Genomic DNA, 13,557 nt, shown 5'->3' with positions numbered 1-13,557 from the left:
TAGAATGAAAATTGAATGAATCTTATCATTAAGAGCTTATGTGTTTACTTATTTCATAGAATCCTGGAACAATATGAGGAAAATAAATAAATAATGGTTAAGGTGTAATATTAACTGATTGGCAAATTATGCAAAAAATAACAAAAAAATATTAAAAATTATTACAATAAATTATGCTACCTAGACAAATATACCTCAGTCCTATGGACTTTTATGGTACTTATGGACATAACGGGGGGAAATTGCAGAGTCACTTTGGTTATTTGGCAGACCAAATAACCCCTCGACTCTGTGTTGTGTTTATTTAAGGAAGACAAGGAGTTTCTGGACATTGGAAATTTTATTTCCTGCGTGGGAACATAACAGGTTTGCATCAGTGCAATCGGTTCATCTTCGCACAGCACACTCTGATGCAGCTTTCACAGACTGGAAATAGCCAGAGGTGTCAAGTAACGAAGTACAAATACTTCGTTACTGTACTTAAGTACACTTTTTAGGTATCTGTACTTTACTCCATTACTTATTTTTCTGCCTACTTCTGACTTCTACTCATTACATTTTCACACAAGTATCTGTACTTTCTATTCCTTACATTTTCAAAACAAACAGCCTCGTTACTCTTGGCTTCAGTGTAATGTTTATTTATTTCATCTCATGTGCGCCATCCACACCTAGTGAGAACGAGTGTAATTGGATGAATCATATAATGCAAACACTCATCGGTTAGGCTATTCGTCCAATTTGTGCTGACACACAAGGAAATCGTCATTCGTCAGAAGCAAGCAGGTGTTCTACAAACTGCAAACGCGAAGCTGCGTGAAGCGTCTAACATAATCTTAGCGTGTATACAAAATTGTTGCACTCTCCTACTCCGTGCCATTTTCAGACCGTTTTAGGTGCTCTGTGTATGTGCCGTTTTCACTTTCAGCCATCAATAGAAGGCGCTGCGAAGCACAGGACCATATCCCAGATGCCAATTTCTAAAACACGAAGAAGAAAAAGGGGCCCTCTGATTGACTGTTTCCAAGGAGACCACTGACACTAAAGAGAATTGGGTATTGGTCGGTGCTGTCGGTAAGTGAGCGAAACTTGAAGAGCGTTTTTAAGGTAACAGTTCAGTATAACCAAATATTGTACCACTGACATCTCTTCATAATGAATACTCTGCCAGCCGGTTGTTTGTTACTCGTTGTCATGGCCCACGTGACAGTCTCTAGAAAGAGCTAGAGGTTTAACGCCAGCTAACATGTAAATGCTAACTAGCTAAACAGCGTAATATTTCCACCGTTAGGTCGCTTTGAGTAGCTCAGGACATGCATATACTTAATACAAGCTCGGTCTGTGCAACTCATTAGTCTTTATAAGTATTGTATTAAGCTAGAGGTAATGCTGCCGTTTGCCACAAGCTACACTTGTTTGTGGAGGAGGTTGACCGTTATGTCACAGGTATCTTCCAGGAGATGATGTATACCTGTGTGGTGTCATGCTATGAGCTAGTAGAAATTTTAATGGCAGTTATTTTGAACTTGTCACTGTAGGAATAAGTATCCCCGTATATTGATATAACCCAACTTTCAGAGAACAGACTACAAAAGCTGAACAAATAGATAGCATTAATAACACCATCAGCTGATAAACTTGCATTCAGACTTCATTGTTTTTGTATGTATTTTTTTTTTTTTAATGAAATTAGAGACCGATGTTTCCTCCTTTTCAGACCGGGAGTGACTTTTATTTGCTTTTTTCTTTCTAAACTAATTCAACATCTATGGCATATCATTTATGAGACTCTTAAACAATGATTTGTTTTAAGTTATACTGACTAACAAATTGGCAAAGTCTGTCATTTACCTTGAAAGCGGAATAAGACCCTTGGTCTGAATAGGTTTAACAGGTTATTTCCCAGAAGTCAGTGTCAATAAACAAATACTGAGTATTCTACAACTGCTAACATAGTGCTGGCTGCACGTGAATCCACTTTTATCATTCCTTTCTTTTGCATTTCTGATATTTTTTATCATTAGTCATTAGTTTCTGGTGATCTACTCGTTCACCAGATTATGAAAATAAGTCAACACCGCACCTAAGCAGTGTTGAGGGAGAAATCTCTATAATTTGGTCTCACATAACAGTATGTAGTAATAACCTGTCTTTATTGTTGTTACAGACAGACACCGTCAAGATGTCATTTTTATTCGATTGGATCTACCGGGGGTTTAGTAGCGTTTTACAGTTCTTAGGTGAGCATCTTCTCTTGTACTTTGATTTAACAAAAAAAATCTTGAGTTCTTGAGGAATTGAGTTTATGACAAACTTCTTCCAGGTCTTTACAAAAAGACTGGGAAGCTGGTTTTCCTGGGCCTGGACAATGCCGGTAAAACAACACTCCTACACATGCTGAAAGACGACCGACTTGGCCAACATGTGCCAACGCTGCATCCAAGTAAGGAGAGTGGTATACCAATCTCGGCTGATGTGACTGTTTTCACTGATTTCCTTGGCATTTGTTAAGTTAAGTTGATACCATACCAAAACTTGTGAAAATATCAAACATGTGGGAGTGCTAGGGAAAAAGGCCAGAGTGTCATTTCCAAATCAGTCACTTTGATACTATTGTATCATACAGCATTGCTATGATTTTGTTATGTATTGTGTAATCTCACTTGAATAATTAGTAAGGTACTGTGATAGCATTGTGTTGTCGCTGATCTGTTTCCCAGCCAAATCAAACAATTAAATGCATTAACAGCAGTTTTACTTTCTTTCTCTCAAAGCCTCAGAGGAGCTGACAATTGGTGGGATGACATTTACCACATTTGATTTGGGAGGACATGTCCAAGGTGAGATTTGCCTCAATTCTTGCCAGTAATGAAACACTAGAATTAGTTGAGGTTTTTTCCCACCACAACAGATCTTGTAATATATTAATATATATTTATGAACGTGACCTGTTTGATTCCTCTGAACAGCTCATCATATGTCAGAATAACTCACTGCTGTTGTGTGTGTCTGTCCGTTAATGTGACTGCAGCAGCTCTGACTTGACCATGTTGAAACTGATACATTCATCTTTCTAATCAGGTTTCCATCTCAAAATGTTATGGAAAAGCACCAAGAGACTAATTCACACGACACCAGACCTCTGAGCCTGTAATATTCTCGATATTTAAACAGAACATTTAAAGACGGAAAGTACTGCTATGTGGGGGTTGTGCCACTGATGATAAAGATGTACATAAGAAAAGAAATGCTTGATTAGACTTTTAGATTCGGGAGTTAACACCTCTTATTATCATGAGAACATAAAGTTTGGTAACCTTGATTTGTGCCAGCCTGTAAATCTCACTGAAGGTCAAATGAGCCAAACTGAGAACAGTTGTGATGATTGGTCTGTATGAAGAAAGGTGTACTTTTCCAGATATGAGAACCTATGCATTGTATATTGAACACTGTTAATGATTGTTTATGGGGCAGCAAAGCACACACATTAAAATTTCTCTGCACATTTCAAACTGACATAGAGTTTCACTATCCTGTTGAATTGCTGCAAGGACAGTTAATTGACAAACAACTTCTCCTTTGTTCCAAGCTCGAAGAGTTTGGAAGAACTACCTGCCAGCTGTGAATGGAGTTGTCTTTCTTGTCGACTGTGCTGATCATGACAGACTCACAGAATCCAAGACTGAACTTGATGTAAGTTTAAACATAGTTGCTCCAAGTAGTTTCCGCTGCAAAACTGACTGCAGCTAGATTAATGATGATTCTGTGGCTGTTGTACTTTTTCTAGGCTCTTCTTGCAGATGAGACCATTGTCAATGTACCAGTGTTAGTGCTGGGTAATAAAATTGACCGTCCAGAGGCCATCAGTGAAGGAGGACTGAGAGGTGCTTTTGCTCTTGATGGTCAAGTTACTGGAAAGGTAAGCATGTAATGAGGACTGTCTCTTTAAAGTACAAGACCGTTTTTTTGACATTGGACCCTTGATTTCACATTATAACATGATGTTCTACTCACCCCTGCTTGTTGTTGGTCATTTGGAGCTGTTCCGAAGATATTCGAGAGGCGTCTGGCTGCTCTCTTGAGATATTCGGCCATGAAACGGTTTCCTATGGGCAACGTTATACAGGCACAAACTATGCTGTTTATAATTTATTAATTACTGTACACTTGCACCGATAACGTGGAGGTGCGTCGCTTACTTAAAAAAATCCGGGTTACTGTAATTTTGAATTTTTGTCGTAAAGTGGGTGTTACTGACGTCATCATCGTGCTACTACCACAGACAGCCCACAGACCCACTTTACGAAAAAAATTCAAGATTACAGTAACCCGGATTTTTTTAAGTAAGCGACGCACCTCGAATATCTTCGGAACAGCTCCAAATTACCAACAACAAGCAGGGGTGAGTAGAACATCATGTTATAATGTGAAATCAAGGGCCCAATGTCAAAAAAACGGTCTTGTCCTTTAAATTTGATAAAGCATACAAGGGTACGTAATTCGGTGCCCGAGGAGCATCACTCTCATTTATCCTCATTGTTATCAACAGGGAAATGTCTCTCTGAAGGAGCTGAATGTTCGTCCGCTGGAGATTTTCATGTGCAGCGTGCTGAAGAAACAAGGCTATGGGGAAGGTTTCAGATGGTTATCGCAGTACATTGACTGACATGCAGGAGTCAGGCTTTGCCTGAAGGCTTTTAACTGACATGTTACCATGAGACATGACAAAGACTGTCATTCAGCCCCTAAATTTAAGTCATATTAGTAAGAACATTTCCTTTTTAGTTGTTAAATTCCTCTATGCAAACTTTAAAAATGGTTACTGGTGATTCGCCCTAAATGTTTTTATGATAGGAGCCAGTTGCATGGCATGTTAATTACCTAATTACAACACATGAGCGGCCAGACATTCTGCAAGAATGAAGATATGTATGCTTCAGTGTTGTATTATTTATTACTTAGTAGATCAGCTGCTCTGTTTGAACTTTATTAGAAAGTGAGTGAGGAGTCGTTGTGGTACGTGACTTCATGCTTGTCAGACTTTATATGAAGATGGCTGAGTTTAGTTTTTAAAACATTTCTGTGAGCAGATAAAATAAATCCAGAGGATAGATTTTAATTGATTTAATCTAATGTAACGCAGCCTATGCCTTCAAAGCATAAAGCCAAAGATATATGCTAATGACTCCGAGATCAGCGGGGAGACAGACTGGACTTCAACAAGACAACCTCCAAGCCAAACGCTGAGGCAACATATTGTCAAATCCCCTTCAGAAACCAAAAAAAGAGAGACAGAAGACAAACCCAAACACTTATGATGGAGTCAAATTATACAGCTCGCTGATGAGAATGCTGTGATTAAGGTCTTGCTCATAGTAAAATTGGCTTTTTAAAAATGATTTTTGGCCCAGTAATGACACCATAATCTAAATGTGTTTAATGCTTGTGTTCAAGGCAGCTAATGAAAGTGTGTAAGTTGGACAGGAGTATCATCACTGAATTTGAGGAATTCAGATGAAGCATGCTCTGCTTCCTTTGACTTCCCTCGTTTTATTCTATCATGAAGGCAATAATTACGTTGCACCCTTAAAATGTCAGAGAGCAATAAAATAGAATAATTGGCTGTATTGTAGCAGAGACAACTTAAATCCACTCCATGTGCGAGTCATAAAGAATAAATGTTGTTCTGAGTCTGTTCATCTTTTAGAATATGTTAGTATAAAGTACTGCTGTATAAAAAGCGCCGACTCGTCTTACCACTTGCTATCCGTCATGGTCTCACTTAAGTTGAGCATGGATTAAAGTCCAATTTGAAGTGACAATAAAACATTTTTTTTAATTAGAGTCTTCAATTGAAGATGAAGAATATTTTGACAGGTAATCAGCATTTTCACGGTACAGGACTTACAGGTTACAAGTTTAAGTGCTGCTAATGTACTTTTTGATTATCTGAAAAGATAGGAGAGTGCACTTTCCAACACGAATATGCTACGCTGTCCATTAATGTTGGCCTCTATTTTTCCTTTTCTTTTTTCTCCTGGTGGGGTGGGGGTGAGAGGGTTACTTAGCTGTTTACAATGACTGGTTCAACGTTGGAACCTCGTGAGCTTGATATAGATGCTAAGGAAGGAAAATATGGGAGCTTTGTACCCTATTAACTGTTTCCTTCATCTTGTGTGAACAGGGCAAAATATAGAATAGTTGGTACATTGACATATGAAAGAACATTTCTATCTGAGATATGCTACATGTGAAGATTTTATACGCGGAAGTGTTTCTTAAAATGTATTGTAGTCTGCATGTAAACTATATTTTTTTCCCCTTTGAACAGTGTTCCGTACCAGTTGTAACAACTCCTGTAAACTATGTATAATACAGATGTAAATTCTTGTAAATGAACTATCTTTGAGCTGGCACTATAAAGCAGTGGACTTATTTATTTCTGTCAGTATATTGAATTGAATGAATATTTTCAGCAAGAATCTGTACAGATAGTTTTAATGAAAATGATATGCATTAAGAAACAGAGTGAGTCTGGTCCATTTAAAAGGTGATTGAAAAGTAATAAAGCTTTTTATAAATCTAACATGATGTGTTTTTCTCTTTTTTTTGCCTATTTCCCTTTGTAGTTCTCTCACATTCATACAGAATTAACAGAAAATGTCCTCTTTTTGGACTTGGGATTTTTCTTGACACTGAAGGTTTACAGAACGCTGCAAACATTCTATATTGAGGCGGATTAACTTGGGATCACCAACATCAGAAGTGAGATGTTACCGGTTTTCCTCCTCAACTGCACTATCAATATGTGATTATTCTACAACACTTAAGTCACATTTTTCTTAGTCGAGATCCATCCTCATGGTCTGAAAAAGCCTCGCTCAGCCATTTTTTTTTTATGGATAAAACCTAATATTGATAGAACATGCTGCAAATTCAATCCAACATTTTTGCCAATATTTGCCAAATTTTTTTTTACTTTTACATTAAAAGTAAATACTTTGATTTCATTTAAAAAATGCAAAATCCTTTGGCAATGAAAACTTAAACAGGATCTGTCTGTATAAGATGAGCCATCTTATTAAGTCTTGAGCTCACGTGATGGAGCCAGTCTCTAATCCTGGAGTGTCTTTTTTTGACTCAAGTGTCATGTTTTGCTGTCATGTTTTGCTCAACTGAAGGACATCGTTGAGATTTTATAGAATAAAATAGAATAGAATAGAAAAATACTTTATTCATCCCCCAATGGGTGAAATTCAAAATGTATTCATGTGTACCCTTGGGTTTTTAGGAAGGCTTTTAATAGTCTGTTTTCTAATGCTCTTTAAGAAAAGTGGCTACAGTAACTCATTACTCTGTAAAATGGCTGTCCATGCCCTGTCCATTTTTATTTTGAAAGCATATCTTTGATTTTAACAATATGAAAATAAGAATAAAAAATGTACAAAATATAAAAACCACTAACATGTCCCATTCACAATCCCATTCACACACACAAAAAATGCACATGAAATCGAATTATTGCACATGATATGGATTTATTGCACTGATGTATTGCACATATGAAAAAAATATGTGAAATACATATAAAATGTTTACATGCTAAGTCACGTGACACAGCAGTTTCAAAACAAAACAAAACAGTCAGTGGAGTTGAATGATTGAAAGTTGAGCGTTGCTTAGCAAACACTGAGCGTTCTTCATCTTTGAAAGTTTTGCAGTGAAGTGTTATGACATTAATTATCTCGCTAACTCGCTAATTTGTTCAAATTCAGAAAAATGGAGGACAACAGAGGCTTTACCACAAGATGCTTCAACAGCTGCTTCCATAGAAGGAATATGCTGACGTTTATCAACCTGCTGGGTGTTGCCTTGGGTAAGTGATGACTGTTTGTTAACCGGTTTTGTCTGAGCTAATAGTGGGTTGAGAAACAATTTAGCTGGATGGAAATATCTGTAAACTACATTAGCACCTTTCATAATAAAAAAAGGTGCATGTCTTTACTTCATCTATGAGGTAAATAAATGTTGTATGTTTCCCATTTCCTACTTTTGGCACATCATAGTGTTACGTAATCACTGAATCAAATTTACATAGGACTGCCTTTTTGTTACATTATACCAATACATTACATGTATAATATACCGGATTGCGGTTGCATTTGCATTTTGAATTTACCCCATTGGGGGACGAATAAAGTATTTTTCTTTTTATATTTATATTTATATTTATATGGACTAAAAACCTTAGATTACTAGCATAAGTCTGGTTCTCTGAGTAGCATGAGTGAGTGTCTCACATTGGGAACGCTCTGAGCTGTGAGGTAATTAAATGTTGTGTTTCCCATTTATATGGACTAAAAACGCACAATGTCCTGTTCTACTAAAGCTAACTTTGGTATTGCTAACACTTTTCCTAAAAACAGTTCAAATTGCTACAACGGCCAAGTCCGTCTGTCTTTAAAAAGGTTAAACGAAAATATCTCATTCTGTTGTCAGGGCAACCACTTTGAACTTAAATGTGGCGTTCAGAAAAACACGGCACGGTTAAACTGTGCCATCTAGCGGCCAGTTACCGTCACAGCATTTAATGTAATATACTGGATTGGGGTTGCATTTGTTGTGAAACATCAAATCACAACATGCCCAAATATAAACATTTGCATTTATTACGAAAAAAATGTAATAAGATTTATAATAGTTTTGTATTGTACTTTTTTTAATCAGCTTTTGGCTTTTTACACATCATAGTGTCACATAATCACTGAATCAAATTTACATAGGACTGCCTTTTTGTTATATACCTAATTTATTCAATAGAAAATTCAATAGAAAGTAATTACTATTAGTTTTTGTTGAATTCCATTTTCTGAGCTGATTTGAACTTTTTATACTGTACATTGATGTTAGTGTGTGAAATGTTATTCTCTATAATTGAACTAATCTTCATGTCACTCTCTGAAAGGTGTTGCTGCTGGCTTGATTTTGAAGAACATTGTCACTCTGTCCCACCTTCAAAAGGCCTACATTGCCTTCCCAGGAGAAATACTCCTGGATTTATTTTCCCTGGTTACTGTACCTCTACTGGTAACAAGTGCATTTCCAACGCTACCAAATGTTATATTAGTTCATGCATTCGATACACATTCTGTTTCAAAGGTACATATCAATTGTCTAAAAGGGTTTGTAATCATTTAAATAGCTGGCATCCAAATTAAAGCACTGGCCCCACAGTAGCACCAAATCTCGCTTATGTCAAGAGCTGGAGGTAGGGTTATGGACACCATCCATCCATCCATTTTCTATACCCACTTAATCCAATTCAGGTTTGTGGGGAAGCTGGAGCCTATCCCAGCTGCCATTGGCAGGGGTCAGAGGGCCACACAGAGATAAACAACAATGCACGCACAAACTCACGCCTAGGTTTGAATTTAGAATCAGCACTTAATCTAAAGAGCATGTTTTTGGATGGTCGTAGCAGGAGACCGACCAGACCAGATGAAATGTTGTGACTGCCATGTTTACCAATTTAGGGCCAGGGCAGAACATGAAGTCGAAGCAGCAGTGGAAGCACTTTAACTTAGTGTTTCTCTCAATTTTCTTGCTGTTTGATGTTTCAATACCGGCAGCTGTATTAGGGAATGCCACCCAGTGTTCCGGACAGAGCGGCATTCACAATCTCTGTTTTTATCTTGTATAAAAACAGAGCTTGCAGCTACACTTGTAAGCATGCTGGGGTGCGTTACGCTAAAAACAGCGTTTATAAATCCTGCGGCGCCCTGCCATAAATACTAGTAACTATTTGAAACTGTCAGCATTGCAAAGAGTGCTGAATAAAAAGTACGAGTTAGTGGTTCTTTATATTTTTCAAGTAAGTCCTTTACATATCAGTAAGATGTATCCCTTTGCCACACTGATCACGAAAGGCCAGGTCCATTCTAGCTGTTGTGAAGAAATAATTGGAGAAGAAAGGTGCTAACACAGAAGGGCTTTGCAATCAAACATGCCTCCAGAACTGCATCCAGATTTTGAGTGTGTAGAAGTAAATCACCGCCAGGATTAAAAGAAGAGACGTTGACGTAATGATGTGGCTCTGTGGTGGGTCTCTGGCTGTAGAAAATCAGACCAGTTTTTAGCTGGCTCTTTCTAAAAACCAACTTAAAACCAACTCAGTGCCGGTTCAGGGATCCAGCACTGGAACCGCTTTGGTCGAAAAGGAGTACGTGTTGCTTTAACTTCCCTTTATGTTAAGGGATGTCTCTGAATTTGTTGGTCATTGTTTAGCCCTCAGTTTGCATAAGCCGCTTACTAAGATGACGTTTTGTTCAACAGCCGTTTACGGTGCGAGTTTGAGCCCCTCCTCACGTGCACTGGTGTACTTTTTCTCGACCACAGTGCTGTCCATCCTTATTGGTAAGGAAATACTGCGCATATCATTTTGTTAGTTTTCATTCCTCTGTGCATCGTGTCATGCATGAGGCAGTTTTTAGAAAACAGACACAACCTGAAGTATCACAAAGAATCCTGTTTTTTATAATTATATATGAAATAGCTTATTATTGTGCAGCCTGCTGCAGTAGCTTTTTCTTTTTTTTTCTCTTTACTGTATCTTTTCTGTATCTTTTTTTGAGCAGCAATATAATTTCCTTATGGGGATTAATGCAGTATTATTGAATTTGACTTTATTTTTGATGTTGAAGCAGCTCACCCAGATTTCGATGAACCTTGCCTTACTTACACTTGTGGTGTCTGTCCATACAGATAGTTTCATTTTTCCAAAAAGAAACCTTTATAGTTCTGCTATGGAGCTGCTTCATGTTTAATAATGGATCATTTGTCATAGGGTCGATGCTGGCTCTGTGTATCAAACCAGGGGTCCTGATAAGGTGAGAACAAAGTGTGCTCAGACAGTGAACCCTGATGACTTTCACCAATGTCTTGTCATGTTTCAGTTTCATCTGTCACTGTACTTAATCTGCTGAAATGACGTCGGCCGGGTTTTGTTTTAATGTAAAGAAACATTTAAAGCTGACGAACGTTTTCATCCATCACTGTTAGAATGATTGTTTGGCTTTACGGTTTGTGGGAACATGATACCAGACAACGCAATTCTGGCCAGCTTTCAACAGGCATGTATCTTTATTGATAATGCACCAAATGGCCGTCAAGCATCCTGTCTAACATTCCGAATCTGTTTTCCCTTTTTTCATCAGTACAGGACTAAGATGGTCTCGGTGAAAGTTGAAGCGGAGGATAACAACCCTGAGGTAAATATTTCTCTGCCTTCGCTTTTTGAAAGTCTACGCTTGCTGAGATAATTCACACCACACCGAATCTCTATCAGGCCTGTGTTCTCAGTGGGTTTCACATCTTGTTTCAGGAGCGCACACAAGTGCGTTATGTGGGCGAAAACATCCAGGGGCCCAACATTCTGGGCCTGACTGTCATGGTGCTGGATGTTCCTCAGAGAAAGGACAGAAAACGGAGGACACATTTTGGATTTAGTCATCTGCTGCAATGAGGTCTGCAAAATTGCAGTGAAGATGCTCATGTGGTATGTGAAGCCTTATGTGCATTATGTAAATAAGTGCAGTACAGACGGGCGCCATTCCAGACAGACTGTATTCTATGTAGTTGTCACTAGACTGCAGAACTCCAACAGACATACACAAAGTATTACTGTTTAGAAGTCATGTTCTCCTGCTTTGACGCCTTCCCTTCCTTATTGAACTGGTTTGTCCTAAATTTTTCACATTGGCCCAACGACACTGAGGTGTTTTCTCTAATTTTTCATTCTTTTGTGTCCTTCTAGCTACAGTATATGCCAATTGGAGTCATGTTCCTGACGACCAGTTTTGTCCTGGAGATTGGGGACGACTGGGAGACTGCCCTTTGCATTGCAAAATTCATTGCAGTTGTCATTTGTGGGTATGTCCTCTCACTGTTTTAGCACCGTTACAGTTGTACTGATGATGCAAATTATCTTTCTCAGAGCTCCTTCTCAGTGAATTACACTGGTACAACTAATATTCACACGGTCATTTTTACTCTTTGTTAGGCTCTGCATTCATGGAGTAGTGGTTTTACCACTGATCTATGCGTTGATTGTGCGACAAAACCCCATAAAAATCATCAAAGGGGTTTTGCCTGCCTTAACCCAGTCTCTGTTCATCTCACGCACATGAGACCATTTGAATTATTTTCTGTGTGTCTGGATTAAACATTGTAGCAGCACAGAGGGGATTTGCATTGATGTGTGGAGAATATGTAAGTGCACAATGATGAGATATGAAAGAAGAAATTGTCCACCGTGTTTACTAGTTATGCAGCCCGGATGACTTTCTGGTGTTGCGAGGAAGTCATCAACGTTGACAAACGAATCACCCAGTTCATGCTGCCTATTGCAATCAATGTCAACATGGATGGGACGGCCCTGTATGAGATGTCAGCGTTGATCTTCATCGCCCAGCTCAGTGGTATGAGGTTGTTCTGGAACAACGTATTTACCATTGGGTAAGTTCCAATCATTTTATTTAACGTATCTTTCTGTCATATTTGATCAAAGATAAATGATTATACTGTGTTACGCCTCTCTTTTGCTGGCAATAGAATGGCTGCTGTGAGTGTAGCCCAAGTTTTTGGAATGTTACTGCACGTGATATAAAACAACACATTGTGAGAAAGAGTGTTTTGTGTGTCGGACAGGGACCGCTGCAATTCGGTCATCAACGTCCTCTCAGACTGCATTGGCGTGGCGCTCGTCGCCCATCTCTCAAATGAGGAACTTGAGAATATGGATGATGCAGGATCCGCCTTAGACAGGTTGAAATCCTTTTGTCTTTAGGTTATTTGTAACCAGCGGATCAGGAGGCATTTGTTGTAGAGATGTAAGGACCATCTCAAAGTCAAGAAATTTGTTTACTCTTGTTTTGTTTGTGTATGTCGTTCAGATACGAGGCAGCAGAACTGGGTGTTCCAGGCTCCAGTTCCCATGCGGCAGCCGTCGAGTCCTCCCACGTTGGAGAGACGACTGATTCCTGAAATTGTTTTTTTATATTTTTATTTTTTTGGCTTTTTATGCCTTTATTATATAGGACAGTGAAGAGAGACAGGAAGTAGGGGGCAGAGAGAGGGGGAACAACACGTGGCAAAGGGCCGTCCGATGCGGGACTCGAACCGGGGCCAGCTGCAGCGAGGACCACAGCCCCTGCACATGTGGCGTCCGCCGCACCCACCACGCCACAGACCACCCCATTCCTGAAATTGTTGAATGTATCTAATAATATATGTTTTATTATATTGTATATAGTTGTATTTAAAATAAAACTGTTTTGACTTTGCTGCATTTCTGTGTTTTTTTGATCATGTGCTATTTTGCCATGTATTGCGTTTTGATGTTAAGATTTAAATAGGCCTCATGAGATTTATTCCTGTGTTGAATGTAAAAAGGAGAGGAACTGAAAGACAATCGTTGATAAATGGTAATTTTGACAAGATTTGTGCTTTTCTCAGCTTCATTGGAATGTGTTTTTGTATTTGTGACAACAGCTTTTGACC

At 38.6% G+C, this 13,557-nt stretch overlaps 1 protein-coding gene and 1 pseudogene across 2 annotated transcripts; both read left to right on the top strand.

Annotated features, from left to right (window-relative positions):
* The first annotated feature begins 898 nt into the window (after positions 1-898).
* Positions 899-6,548, top strand: sar1aa (secretion associated, Ras related GTPase 1Aa). 2 transcript variants are annotated; one of them, XM_075457068.1, is made up of 7 exons: positions 899-1,074; positions 2,168-2,240; positions 2,324-2,443; positions 2,775-2,840; positions 3,590-3,693; positions 3,788-3,919; positions 4,550-6,548. In XM_075457068.1, exons 2-7 carry the CDS (start codon positions 2,183-2,185, stop codon positions 4,664-4,666), a joined length of 597 nt encoding a protein of 198 aa, XP_075313183.1. In that variant the 5' UTR covers positions 899-1,074; positions 2,168-2,182; the 3' UTR covers positions 4,667-6,548. The 2 variants fall into 2 exon arrangements, with proteins under 2 accessions (XP_075313183.1, XP_075313182.1); XM_075457067.1 differs by having other exon boundaries at positions 900-1,107.
* Positions 6,549-11,476: 4,928 nt separating this feature from the next.
* LOC142374515 (excitatory amino acid transporter 3-like) lies at positions 11,477-13,041 on the top strand (annotated as a pseudogene).
* The last annotated feature ends 516 nt before the right edge of the window (positions 13,042-13,557 follow it).

This window comes from Odontesthes bonariensis, chromosome 23 (assembly GCF_027942865.1).
Source record: "Odontesthes bonariensis isolate fOdoBon6 chromosome 23, fOdoBon6.hap1, whole genome shotgun sequence".
Lineage (NCBI taxonomy): Eukaryota > Metazoa > Chordata > Actinopteri > Atheriniformes > Atherinopsidae > Odontesthes > Odontesthes bonariensis.
Note: the sequence above shows the minus strand (reverse complement) of the source record. Positions and strands in the feature narration are given on the sequence as shown.